Source organism: Sardina pilchardus, chromosome 16, assembly GCF_963854185.1.
Source record: "Sardina pilchardus chromosome 16, fSarPil1.1, whole genome shotgun sequence".
Lineage (NCBI taxonomy): Eukaryota > Metazoa > Chordata > Actinopteri > Clupeiformes > Clupeidae > Sardina > Sardina pilchardus.
Genome location: NC_085009.1, coordinates 5,232,897 through 5,247,386, shown reverse-complemented (window position 1 = coordinate 5,247,386; position 14,490 = coordinate 5,232,897). Strand labels below are relative to the sequence as shown.

The 14,490-nt window shown below is 48.3% G+C and overlaps 1 protein-coding gene across 3 annotated transcripts in view; it reads left to right on the top strand.

The window, feature by feature from the left end:
- pcdh7b (protocadherin 7b) overlaps positions 1-14,490 on the top strand; it is a 101,639-nt gene that overhangs the window by 11,132 nt on the left and 76,017 nt on the right. For 2 of the 3 annotated variants that reach the window (XM_062515904.1, XM_062515905.1), the window contains exon 2: positions 14,157-14,352. In XM_062515904.1, coding sequence (XP_062371888.1) covers positions 14,157-14,352 — 196 coding nt within the window. Of the gene's footprint in view, positions 1-14,156; positions 14,377-14,490 lie in introns of all 3 variants that reach the window. The other variant, XM_062515903.1, reaches the window with a different exon arrangement.

The window sequence follows — 14,490 nt, the reverse complement described above, 5'->3', positions numbered from 1 at the left end:
GATCCCTCTCCACACACAACAGGTGCTACTCTTTCAGCAGTCCTTTCACCTGTTTCGCCTCGCTTCAATGGCCCATGCTAGTATGTGTGTGTGTGTGTGTGTGGAGGGGAGACGGAGAGCATGTCACCTGATCCAACAGGTGGGGAGGGAGGTTGGCGGGGGGGATCGGTCAGCTCTCAACTCTTTCGTCGGTGGGGCCAGTCCTCTCGGCCCTTGCAGCTGGCCTCGGGTAAGGCGATCGGCGAGGTCGGGGACTGGATGGAGAGAGAGGGAGAGAGGGAGGGAGGGAGAGAGAGAGAGGGGGATAGAGAGAGGGGGAGTGAGGAGAGGGGGGCAGTGAGAGCCCGTCTGGGATTAATGAGACTCTTCGGGGTCTGGGCAGGTGGACCGTCGTCAAGCTGTTACCTGTGGGTGACCTTCTCCTCACCTGAGGGGCCTCACAGCACACACACACTCACACATTCATTCACACACACATCCACAGATACTCTTCCTCATGAAAAACAATAGACACGTGGGCCCTGTTTGTGAACTGAAACGCTTCAGCAAAAATTAGCCACACTACTCTGAGTGTATGTGTGTGTGTGTGCCTACAACAATGCATACGCATCAGTAAATGCTCCACCCAGTCTCTGTTTTCACCACACTCACACACGTACTCTCTCTCTCTCTTTCCTTTCTACATCACACACTCTCTCTGTTCACATCCCGTGGTCTCCCTCTCTCCCCCACTTAGGTATGTAAATTCCCAATGAGCCTCCGTCACGTGCCTCTCTCTCCTGCATCACCTCAGCAGAAGATGGGTGCGGATGCTCTTTCTGCACGCGTGTAAAACAGAAGGGGGGGATTAGAAGGCTGTGTTTGAGTAATCCATTAACAAAGGCACGTTTCTACCCCCCTCTTCCTCGTGGTGATTACGCACCGGCCGCTATTAGCGCCGTATCTGGAGCTTGCCATTACCGTCCATCATGATTTGAGTTCTGTATTTGAGCAACATCCTGCCCACTCATTACCTTGCAGGAGTCTGCTTCTCTTTTCTTTCTTTCTTTCTTTCTTTCTTTTTTTCTTTCTTTCATTCATTTTCCTCTGCCTATCTTTGGTCGCTTCTGGTCATTTTAATATTTTTTAAATACAGTATTGAAATGTTTTGGTCGGCATGATGGAGTTGACGAAGTTGTGTCATTCTAGAAATGAATTAGAAATATATGCAGTGCTGCTGTTCCATTAAGGTATTATACTGTATATGGAATAGATATGCTGCTGTCTCCTTTAGGTATTATATATGGAATAGATGCTACTGTATGCTGCTGCTCCCTTCAGTCATTCTTTTAGATAGTCTCATTCCCCTCCCTGCTAGGCTGTGCCGTAATGAGTCAATACAGCACAGGCACAGACCTCGTCTCATTTCAGCTCATTAAACTACATGCAACTGATTTAGCCTTCTGCAGATGTAGTCTAATTACATGTCTGGCCTCAGAGCTAAACATGTGGTTCTCTGTAGTAGCTCTGACTGGTAGTCCTGGTGCAGGGACAAACTCCGCTTAGTTCTGGTTCAGGTTCTGACTCTGGGTTCCGGTCTGGTCCAATCGGTTCCAGAACTGAATGTCGTGCATGTTCATGTTATCCGGGGGCGAATGTCGAGATAAGAAAGATGAAGAAAGGGATGAGGATGAGGAGGAAAGGGAGGAGGCTTGACAAAAAAAAAAAAAAAACGAGTGCACTCGAAGAAGGGTCCCTGGAAGGCTTCGCCGTCGTCGTCTCTTTCTCCACGCAGATTACAGCCGCTATCTTTGTCATCGCTGCGGAGATAGCAGCGGCTGATACGCGGCGCCGCCTTTGAAGCGGGCGGGCGCTCGGCTAGCGCTAACGTGCACGCGCGTGTTCCGCTCGCTTGTATTCCCCACGGACTATCTTTAGATTTGGGGGATGTGGGGGTGGGGGGGTGGGGGGGGGATCTGACGAGGCCATCGCGATGGTGGCTTCACGCAGAGGAGAAAAAGATATCCGTGCTTGATGGAGATCAGTGCGTGTCATACAAGAAGGCAAATGAATTGCTCTGCTCATGGGTGTGTTGTGGCTCTTTGTATGGTTTTGTGCCTGTATTTTGTATGGTTTTGTGTGTGTGTGTGTGTGTGTGTGTGTGTGTGTGTGTGTGTGTGTGTGTGTGTGTGTGTGTGTGTGTGTGTGTGTGTGTGTGTGGTGCGTATGTGCGTGTGTGCTTGTGTGTGTGTGTGTTGCCCACGGTAGTGTATGCACACATTTATGTATACATTACAATGCATATGTGTGTGTGTGTGTGTGTGTGTGTGTGTGTGTGTGTGTGTGTGTGTGTGTCTGGGCAGTTTTGCTACATTGCAGTGGTCTGACTGAGCACATCAACTGAGACCATTAGGAGTAATTTAAAGGAGTAGCATGGTGCGCATTAGCTTCTGATTTAAGGGGGAGGGTTTCATTTTCATCTTTTAATCACATTAAAATGTCAACTGCGGCCGGGTAAATGGTCATCTTTCATTCGGGTAAACCGGAGGGAAATCTGGCGTGTCAGTTCAAAGGAGCCGTCTCCAGGCTCTCTCTGAAATGATAGTGATTTTTTGTTATGTTTCCCAATTTGCCTTGGGGCGCTCCGCAAAAAAAAAAAAAAAGGAGGGAAAAAAAAAACTCCTGGGGTTTGTCTGGGCCCAAGCCATAAAATTCAATATTCATTTGGAGTTGCTTTACCTCATAGAGGTGGTTTCCAGTAGTGATTTGCTTCTCTCTCTGGTTTTTTTTTGTTTTTTTTACTCCTACCTGAGCTGACAGTCTTTCGTCTTTCTTTAGCAGAGTCTTCAGTCTTCAGAGTTCTTCTTCACACACTGTATGTGTCTGTCATTTCACCTTTTCAGAATTTGATTGTGTGTGTGTGTGTGTGTGTGTGTGTGTGTGTGTGTGTGTGTGTGTGTGTGTGTGTGTGCGTGTGTGATGGAAAGAGAGACGAGAGCCTGGAAATGCGGGGGAAGCGGAAGGTGAGATGGTGAAGTAAAAGGTGCACTAAAAAGTGAGCTGTAGAACAGTCAGCACTATGAGGTGAAAGGTGTGTGCTGCTGTGTGTGTGTGTGTGTGTGTGTGTGTGTGTAGCTGGGAGCATGTGTACTGTATGTGTGAGAGGAGAAATAGTGAGAGAAAATTAGAGATGGAGAGAGAGAAAGCCCATCTCAGTAAGCTCCCTATTCACCTTGGCAGTAATGTATTGGGCTTCAGCGTTTGAATGCTAAACTGCTCTCCCATCGCATCAGCCCCCCCCCCACACATCCCCCACACACACCCCCCCCACACACACACCACCCCACCCTTTACCCCTTCTAGCCCCCCCCTTCTCCAGCTCATTCACCCCCTCCCTCTCTATGGCTTGTTTGCTCGAGCATCCTCTCTTAATTACTTGTTGAAATAATTGTTTTCTTAATCGCTTCGATCATAATCATCTCTGGGTCCTTGTGCTGTTTGTGTGTGACTTGTGTGTGTGTGTGTGTGTGTGTGACTTGTGTGTGTGCGTTTGTGTGTGTACTGTATGTGAGTGAGTGTGTGTGTGTGTGTGTGTGTGTGTGTGTCATTGCCGGTGGCCAAGCACTCTCTGACACGCTGTGAAAAGGCAGGCTGTTGATGAGCATGTTCTCTTCATTGTTGTCCAGTGGCTGGCTGCGGAGTTGACATTGATCCGGTCATGCCCGCCTCCCTCCTCCTTGGTGAAGTCCCGATAGCTTAGCATGGAAAACAAAACAAACAAGGTAGAAAATGGCTAATGGGAACAGATAATTACTCAGGGAGAGCTGATCAATAGTCAGTACACGGGGGAGGGCACGTGTGTACCTTTTTGCTCCTTTCCATATGGCTGCATTTTTGTTATCAAGCACAATGCGCTAGTTGCTAACATTCGCCCTCTCGTTTTCTCTCCATTTTACACATTTTTTTTTGCCGGACAATTGCCCTCGATGCGGGTTATCGGTCATCTGTGGCAGCAGGTCGTAAATAAGGCGCAGTTTCTCCTTAGGGTGATTGGAGGCACCCTGTAAACCACACACTGTTACTCAGTGTGACTACAGCATTAGCCCCCATAGCCTATTGTGTTCTCCCAGGTGTGAGTTTAGCCTTGTGTGCTGCTGAGCGCCAGCTGCAATGAGGTGCGGTCACTGTTGCCAGAAGAGAAGTTTTGGGTGATGAACGCCTCTCAGCTCAAGTGATGAAAAAGTGTCCATCCTCGCTGCTCGGAAAGTATGAGTCAGAGGCTAAAATGGCCACCGCTTCTTGTTCCTTTTGTTGTTGTTTCAGGCTAGCAGTTCTGGCACTCGATTCATGTTTTGTTTTCAGCAGAACTAGCCAACGGCTACGTTTATAACGTAGGGAGCAAACAGCTTAGCCGCTAACCACTGCGCTCCATTCCTAGCCCTCTAATGTCCGCCGTGCTTGCTATCTCTGAGTAAATCATTGCTTGTCAACTCAAGCTACAGTTACTGATCTCGCTCACAGCCTTCAGGGAGTGACAGGAGTGGGTCACTTGTCAGGCAGGCTGTTGTTGTTGTGAGGGCTGCTCACTTCGTCGCGTGACACAGGACAAGACTGACACACCTCGTGCCTGAAGCAGGCGCAAGTATCACGACAGCGGCCCAGAGAGCGGCTGACTTGTGGTCAGCGAGAGGATGCTTCATCTGGGTCAGCAGTATGGCAGAGGTGACTCGGGTTGGTATGGGCTTACAATGTCCAGCTGGATTAAACTCCTGCTTTGATTATCCCTGTACATTTAAAAACTGAAGTACTGGAGGTTTTATACACTACACCATTCATAGATTTTCTAATGTGAGACATGTATTGAATAACAGGCCTAGCAGCAGAGATAAATAACTAAATGAAGTACAGAAATAAATAGAGGTGGAACAGGGACTGCTGACCAGTTTCTGTTTTCCCCCCTTCAGCAGGGGTCAGGGGTCGCGTAAGCCTTTGAAGCCGCAAAAGCCTTCCGCTGGGAGCCACATATCTCTCCCCCCTCTCCTGCTCTTAATCCACCACTTAGAGAGCAATTAAAAGTTTAGTCAGGTCTTTAGGAGGGGGGGGGGGGAGTGGGGAGAGAGAGAGAGAGAGAGAGAGAGACTAACAATGCGTGATCTTTTCCTGGGGTCTTTGACTGTTTTTTTTTTCTCCCGGATGCTTGCTGGCATCTTAATGAAGCCACTGTGCAGGACATTTGCTGTGTATCATCCCAGTAGGGAGCTATAGAGAGGGAGAGAGCAACACAGATGAAAAAACAGAGAGAGGGATGAAAGAAAGAAAGTGAGAGGGCGAGTTGGTTGTCTATTTCAGTCGAGTGGCCTGTCAGACTTGTGCTATGTTCCGTTGCACTCCCTCCTGGTCCCCTCTTTCTCTCTTTCCTCTCCCCTTCTTCCTCCCACTCTCCCTCCCTCCTTCTCTCCTCCTCCTCCTCCTCCTCCTCCTCTACCTTGCGTGTTCTACCCCAGACTCAACACCTCCCCATGCCAGGCTGCTGCTAGGGCTTTGCCTTCATGAGGACACAGGCGCTCCATTATTTATTTATCTCACTTCCCAAAAACGAGGGCTATTAAGGGGTCAGCAGACTCCCCGAGGTGGAGGAGGAGAGAGTACAACAGGCGAGGAATTAATGTCCAGCTCTGCTGCCCGGCCACTGACACATCATAAAACACACCTCTGTTATCTTAAACAACACCAGCGCCAATTGCCTCCGTTCCAGGGGAAAGTTGTTGTTCGGAGAGGAGGATAGGGACAACAAAAGAAAGAGAAGAATGTGAGAGGGAGGTAATGATGGAGAAATATTTGCTCCATCTACAAAAGAGGTGGATGAGGGGCGATATGGCACCCGGGGGGGGGGGGGTGGGAGAGGAGCGGACGGAGAGAGTGTGAATGGAGACTGATTGCACGACAAGAGGGGCGAGATGAGGAGGGTTTTTCTTTTTTGTGTGTTCTTCCCTCCTCGTTCTCGCTAATCGGCTCTGATGACTAACGAGCCGAGATAGGGGCCGAAGAGTGTTGCTCCGACCGCTTTTTGCCGAACATCTGCTGTGTTTTGACAACAGGCGCACTAGAGTTCCTTTTAACCCCCTCCACTCCCCCCCCCCCCCCCCCCCCCCCCCCCCCCGCCTAAGATAAATGTGGCGGAACCGCCGAGCGATGTTGTGTTGTAGTCGAAGCACGTCACGGGGGAGAACCGCCACAGAGGATCGGGCGGGGGGAACGGCGGTTTCCGCGGACGGACAGGTGATGGATCTACACCTGACTGCTCTCCCTAAAAAGGAAAAGGGGATGTCTTTTGTTCCAAAACCACTGGACTGGAGAAGCGAGGGGGGAGAAAAAAAGAAAAAGGAAAAGAAAACACTCTTTGAACATGGATTTCAGAGGCCTGGTCTGGAGAATGAAATGCACAGATTTTTGTCTTCCGCTCCATCCATCTAACCCCACCCCTGCTCTCCCTCTCTCTCTCTCTCTCTCTACCTCTCTCCCTCTCTTTCTCTCCATGTCTTTGTCTCCCCTTCTTATCTTTCCCCTTTCTTGCTTGAGTGCTCTCCTTACCTCCTCCATTCTTGTTTGAAAGTCAGTTATTGTTACAAGGCCTTACTCACTGGCTGCCAGAAGTGGTGGTCCTGTGGAGGTATTTGGCCTCAGCTCAGCTCCATTCCACCCCCCTCCCCACTTCCCCTCCCCCCACACCTCCACCTCAACCTCCACCCTCCTCAGCCCCCCTACCCCCGCCTCTGTTGCAAAGCCTCTCCCAGATGGAGACCCTCAGCTTCGGTATGTAGAAGGGGAGGGGGGGTGGGGGGGTGAGTTGGGAGTTGAGAGGGGGGGTTTGCGGTGGTGGTAGTTAATGAACCCTGACGGGTCGGCCGATCCCTTAGACCGGCCCGACACCTGAGCCTCCCTCGGCTGCGGGGCAAAGGCAAACTTACCCCCCCTCCCCGCTCACCCCCACATCCTGAACCTGGAGGTCTGCCGGGGGAACCACACATCAACCCCCACCACCACCACCACCACCACCACCACCACCTTCCCCTCCCCTCCATCTCAGAACAGGGCCCCAGCCACCAGGAAGGCTGTGCAATAAAATGAGCCTGCAACACCCCCCCTCCCCCCCTCCCTGTACCCACTTAAGCTAAAAAAAAAAGCACTCGCTTGAAAGTGTGTATGTTTTGGCTTGGCTCCTCGATGAGTGCTGTTAACTCGTCTCGTGTGTGATCGCGGAGACTGCGGCTTTTTTCCTTGGTGTTGTCAGCGGGGGTGTAGTGCTATGATGTGCGCTTCAAAACAGCTCGCCCATGCTCGTGTCTGTGTCCTGCAGTGCCTCAGGTTGCTCCTTCGCTCCCCTATAGCGCTATGTATAGCTCTATGTATAGCGCTGAACCTTTCCACTGCATGCGCTTCAAGCCCACACGTGTGAGCCGGAGCTTCAAGGCATCGCTATGGCAATTAGCTACTTGAAAGAGAACATGCTCCGGTGAAAATAATAATGCAAAAAAAAAAGCCTTTACCTTACTCCAGTGATAAGGATACTCAGATAACAGAGTTCACACAGATATACACACAGAGACCATACACACAGACGCAGACATGCCCAGACACACACACACACACACACACACACACACTCAAACAAGCACAATGAAAGGCAACATTGTTTCTGTATGTTGAGAGCGCAGGCTCTCTGGTGTCACCTTACTCTTCTTCTTTAAACTTAGCAACGTAAATGCTGAACGCTGATTGGCCAGGATCAGGTCTGTCAAATGGCCCAAGCTCCAGCCAGACCCCGATTAAGTCTGCTGAAGACAGACAGTGAAGTGCAAGATAACATTCTCAGACTAAGCTCCTTCATTGTCAGTCTGTCTTCTTAGCTTTCTTTTACTCTCTGTTTGTCTTTCTCTCAGATGTTCTCTCTCTCTCTTTCCCCCTCTCTCTCTCTCTCTCTCTCTCTCTCTCTCTCTCTCTCTCTCTCTCTCTCTCTCTCTCTCTCTCTCTCTTTCATCCATGGTGCCTTTGCTCTACGGTTAGTTGCTATTGCACACAGTGGGTCTTTTCTGTAGTTTGTGCTTACCTTCCTCCACCAAATCAGCAGAGTGTAATTAACCTTACCGGGTCAGTGGCATGGGGCCTCAATGCAGCCGGTGCTTGAGGCCTGGACATACCATACACACACACACACACACACACACACACACACACATACACACACACACACAAACATGCATACAAGGAGAGACACAGACACACACACACACTCCCACATACACGTACGCACACAAACATACACACAAGGAGAGACATAGACAGACACACACACACACACACACACAAACACACACAGACACACAGACACACAGACGCACACACACACACAGACAGTCAGACACACACACACACACACATAAATGCACAGAAGGTCCTTTAGTCAAAGCTTATGTAGAGCTTTCACGGTGTCTGCAAATGAGTTCCAGTTTGTTTATGTTCTGGTCACAGTCCTGAAGTTAATTAATGTGTCTGTGTGTCTGTATGCGGGCACCTTTTGAAATGCGCGAGGCCAGGCGAGGCAGGTGCTCTGAACACACACAAACAATCACATTCATCTGGCCTATTGAATATCCTTTCACTGGGCTCACTGAGGTGTGGTGGCGAGAGAGGGACTACATATTGACTGAGACTTGCTTTACCGTTGCAACGGGCCACATTGGATTACTGCCCGCTTTCGCATGACTCGTCGCTAGTTGCGAGACAAGTAACCCAAACCCAGAATAATGTTTCTTGTGCGGCTGACCCGTAACCACTCCTCGAACCGCCGCAGAAACCGGACACGACAAGCGCTCAGCCTGGACCAATTAAGAGCGAGCGGGAATCAAATGGAAGCCAGTCGACGTTATGTCTCGGAGCAGCCAGACTGACAGGCCCGTGATTGGGTCCAGGAGCAGAGTCCATGTGGTTGTGCTTAAGGGTGGAGTAAGGCTGTTGCTCCATATTGGGAGGCCCCCCGGTGAATAAGCCACCACAAGCCAAACCTGCAGCCACGGAGGGGGAAAAAAGAGAGAGAGAGAGGCGCTCATTTGCTGAAATGGCTGTAACATTCAATCAGCCATGCTTGTCATAACTCAGCTCTCAATCATTCGTTCAGCAAGGAAACGCAAGCAGGCAGGGAGAGAGTGAGCGATGGAGAGAAAGAGAGAGAGAAGGAGAGGGAGGAAGGGAGGGAGAGACAGAGAGAGAGAGACAGGGAGAGAGTGAGAGAGAGAGATGGAGAGAGAGAGAGTGAGCAATGTAACGGCAATCTGGAATAGATAAACATTTTTTAGGTAATATGTAGAAAGAGAAAAAAAAATGCAGTGGTTTTGAATGGAAATGAAAAACACGTTTTCCAAGCGCGTCTGTTGGTGGTTTGGGAAGGGGCTGGGGGTAATGAGGGGGGTTTAGCGTGCGGTTTTCGCTCTGCCCACAGGGGGACTCTCTGTGGGGACAAGCTGGTGGGGGTGTCGGTGATGGTGCTGAACTGTTTATTGGAGTTTGATGAAATCATTCACTCCTAAAATTGGGCAAGAGTGCAAACTCAAATCATGTCACTCAAGCATACATGTGTGAGAGAGAGAAAGAGAGAGACAGGGAGAGAGAGAGTGCGGGTGAGAGGGTGTGTGAGAGAGAAAAAAAATAGAGAACGGAGCATGGAGATATTTCATGACCACTAGTTTATTTTCAGAAGGTTTTACCATGAATCTGTTGAGAGGTCCTTTATACTGATATGACAAATGTGTGTGTGGCGTGTGTGTGTGTGTGTGTGTGTGTGTGTGTGTGTGTGTGTGTGTGTGTGTGTGTGTGACAGAGTAGGAGGTGTAGAGCGAGAGCAAGAGAGAAGGCAGATTTGGAACATGACTTCACAGGTGCAAACATATTCATCAGTCTAACTTTATCTCTCTTGGCATTTAAAAAAGAAAAGAAACGAAAAAGAAAAGAAGCATGTGAAAGGCACCATCTATTCCTGTAAAATCTATGCACGTAGGAGAGATGGTCGTGAAAAAGAGTTACTTTTAAATGTCATTAGTCTCCGTCTCGCAGGTTCATTTGTGCTGGCCTCCGATGTTCAGTCCAAACAAATTGATCTATTTTTTTCTCTCTCTCTCTCTGAGCTGAAAGGCATTTAGGTATGTTTATGGCTTTGCCCAATTCATCCGGATCATTTTTCTTCATCGACTCACATTTAACTCTCGGCTCGCCACCTCAGTCTCTGCCCGCCATCACCGTATATTCATTTAACAGCTGTCATCCTGTTTATGGTCAAGGAGAAATAGTGTAGGCACATTGGCCTCTGGTGTACCATGCCTATGCTTTTTGCCTCATCAAAAGTTTTTATTCATTTGTGAACAATTTGAAACTTCATTTAAGTTGAGTGCATTTTATTGGCCTTGACTCAGCTATGTTTCTTTGGAGGGAAGAGACATTAGAGTCCTGAGATATTGGTTTGATATCCAAACACCGTTTAATTTGTTAACCGCCAAAAAAAATAATATATATATATATATATATATATACACATACATACATATATAAATAAAGACATTAGCCATCTCCAGGGTTCTCTTTTTAATTATGCAACAAATGTTGGACTATCCGAGTGAAATTTTCGATGAATATTTATTTCAGTTCACTTGTCGAGTGTAGATTGTAATTACATGGAAACATGATTTATTGCCAAGATTGCAGTCGTATTAGCTGCAAATGAATAAACAACAGGGGGAAAAGGGATTGCAATGGAGAAATTAAAAAAATGTGCGCAGTAGCAGAATTAGCAGGCTGTGTTGGGTGGGTGCATCTTATGAAAAACCTCTGAGGTTATTCGTGTTGTTATTATTATTATTTTTTTTTTCTGTCTTTAAAGATCTGAGGTGAAAAATTGTGCCCTGCATCTGTGTCAAAAAACACTAGCAATGTTAATAAATCGGCACTCTCTCCAGAGATTATTTACACATCACTTACAGCAGTCTCAGACAACCACGGGAAGAAAAATAAAAAAGTCTCCATCATTCTTCACAGGGCCAGGGAACGCCCGCGATATGAAACAGAGACAAATTTCAAGGTTCCTCCAGTCAAGTCAAATTAAGGCAGCCATTTGCACTAATGATGGGCCACGGCGTGCTCTGTCAAAAGTAAAGAACGGTGCACTGGAGAGAATGGAGGGGGCGAGAGATGGGGGGAGAAGAGGCACCGTGAGTGATGTGACATCATTCAGTCTAATAAGTCACCCGCACGAGGAAGCAAGAGAGAGAGAGAGAGAGAGAGAGAGAGAGAGAGGGAGGAGAAGAGACAGAGAGAGAGAGAGAGAGAGAGAGAGAGAGAGAGAGAGAGAGAGAGAGAGAGAGAGGAGAAGAGACAGAGAGAAAGAGAGAGAGAGAGGAGGGGAGGGCAAGACATGGACATACAGTTGAGATCTAATTAATGAATCAGATCAACCAATTCGTTACACACTTTATTTGCCTAATGGCTGAGCCATGTGTTCATTTATAGTGGCCTACACAAGGTGTGTGTGTGTGTGTAAGAGAGAGAGAGAGAGAGAGGGAGACAGAGGGAGGGGAGAGGGAAATAATGGCCTGATGGCATGGCTTGTTGAGGTGCCTGTTTATCCCTCTGTGGTTAGGCAGGCCTCAAAAATTAATTACCTTTTCAGTCAGGCCTGACCACGTGGACAGGACCGCTGGCTAATGTAACAACACACACACACACACACACACACACACACACACACACACACACACACACACACACACACACACACACACACACACACACACACACACACACACACACACACACACACACACACACACCTAATCATGCATTAACTCCCATTTGTTGTGATGACCAAACCCAGTGGACATCATTTGGAGCTTGGTTAGGGAATGGGAAAGTATTGTACTGTAAGCATCAACTCATGGATCACTTTCTTTTCAGCAGGTCTCGTTAAAAATGATTAAATATGTTTTGTTTGTGTGTGTGGGTCTCTCTCTCTATGTGTGTGTGTGTGTGTGTGTGTGTGTGGATCATTTTGCTCTTTTGTTGTTTTCTTCTTAGCCATCTTCAGTCACATTAAGTAGAGTTGTGGTCTAATTATGGCAGTACAATGCTCGTTAAGTTTTCTGAATGTAATATCCGACAAACAGGTTAAGTTTTGCTGCCTTTTTGGTATTTACTCTGGAAAACAAAGGGAAGCATCACACACACACACACACACACACACACAAACACACACACACACACACACACACAGGTGCGCCACAGCCTCCTGACTTCTTAGCCAGCACTGCTGTTTCCTGTCAAGTAAAGGGCACAGTAACATGGAGGCCATTTCTCCAGGACAAGAAAACAGGCATGTTTTTAGGAGCTTGTTTTGACTGTAGCTCATTTTAGTGAGCGCATTACTTTACAGCGCTCACAGTTTTGTACCCAGGGGTTCACCACGAGGGGTAGCCAGATGAAACACACAGGCAAACTCATGGAAGGGAGTCAAAGAGTTTTTTTTGGTTACAGCTAGTATTCAACTGGGGGGGGGGGGGGGGGGGGGGTGAACACACACACACACACACACACACATACACACACACTTACGCACAAATGCACACACATACTGTATATTGCACACACACAAACACACACATCCACACCCACACACACACACACACGCATACACCCACCACACACCCACCCACCCACACACACACAGTCAATTTATGTTGGTGTTTTAGTGCTCTCCCACCTCTGCCTCTCTCTCCTTTTTAATGCACAATAGATATATAATTTGAATCAGGAGTTGTACTACAGCAGATGTGATTCGGCTCCACTCGCTCTCCAAAGCAGCATTTCGCTTTTTTATTTCCGATCGTTTTTATCTCGTGGACAGACGGAGCCAGCCGCAGCGGCAGCAGAAGGCTGGGCGTGTGAATGGCTGGACAGGGACACACACACACACACACACACACACACACACACACACACACACACACACACACACACACACACACAGATTGCCACACTGAAATTGAACATTGGCATGCTGAAATTGAAGTCAGCCGAGCGGCGTGTGTCAAAGTGGACACAGGCTTTGTTTTGCAGCATAAAAAAATAGAAGCACATGAAAGATCGGTGTGTCTGTGCATGTGTCGGCCATATTGCTGAGTCTGTGTGGAGGCAGGTGGGTGGGCATGTGATTTGTGTCCAGAAATCGTGATGAAGGGAGAGGTGTTTTCATTTTTGGTCATGATGTTCATATTGGTAGTATTGGTAGTATTGTACTTTTTTTGTCTTTGTGTGTGTGTGTGTGTGTGTGTGTGTGTGTGTGTGTGTGTGTGTGTGTGTGTGTGTGTGTGTGTGTGTGTGTGTGTGTGTGTGTGTGTGTGTGTGTGTGTGTGTGTGTGTGTGTGTGTGTGTGCACGTCCTTTGATCCCTTCTGGCCGTGTTAGGTCTTGTTTTGGCCTTTGTTGCTTTGGATGTAAACAACATAGACTTTGAACTCAGTTTCCCAGCATCCTCTCATATAGCACAGACTAGACCGCTTCTGGACAAGTTTGTCGTTTTTTTTTCTCTCTTTCTTTACTTTCAGCATCACATCTCTGAAGGCCTTGAGTGCCACGCCCTTTTGTCTCTGCTATTTCCCGCACTTCCCCTATTTTCTCAGTTGACCCCACCTTGTACATGCCTGCAAAGACTGACTTCTCGAGAGTTTGTAAGATTCAGTTGTTTATGAACTGCCACCCTTGTCCAGTTGAATGGAGGGTCCCCAGATCATGCAGCAGGACTGGTCAACTGCACCCCCCCCACCCCCCAGATCCCACCCCTCTCCCATCCATCCAATCACTCTCTCACTCACTCACTCACTCACTCACTCACCCACTCCCTCACTCACTCACTCACTCAAATCCTCTCTCCCTTCTCCCAGATTCAGTCTTTTTTCCCCCTTCTTATCCTTGAAGCCAACACCACACGCTACCAAACTGGGGCTATCCGCAATCCAAAAAAATCCTCCCGACATAATCCCCTCCTCCTCCCTTCCCTACCCCTCCAAAAAAAAAAAAAAAAAAAAAAGCAGCACCAACCCAGTCCAGTGCAGTGACCCCCGGCAATCTCTTCTCTTGTAGCCGTTCCGCCGGGTGACCTTCTCGGTGGTGAGCCAGCCCCAGGACCCCCACCACCAGGGATCGCTGCAGAGCTGCTACGACAGCGGCCTGGACGAGTCGGAGACGCCCAGCAGCAAGAGCTCCTCGGGCCCCCGGCTGGGAGCCCTGCCCCTGCCAGAGGACAGCTACGAGAGGACCACGCCGGACGGGAGTGTCGGTGAGGCAGAGCACATGGAAAATGGTAGGGGCAAAGACACAAAAAAAAAAGATTAAAATCCCCCAAAATAAAAAATAGCTAAAAAAAAAGAGAGAAAGAAATAGAGCCAGGTCCTTAAATAATGATAATAACAATAAT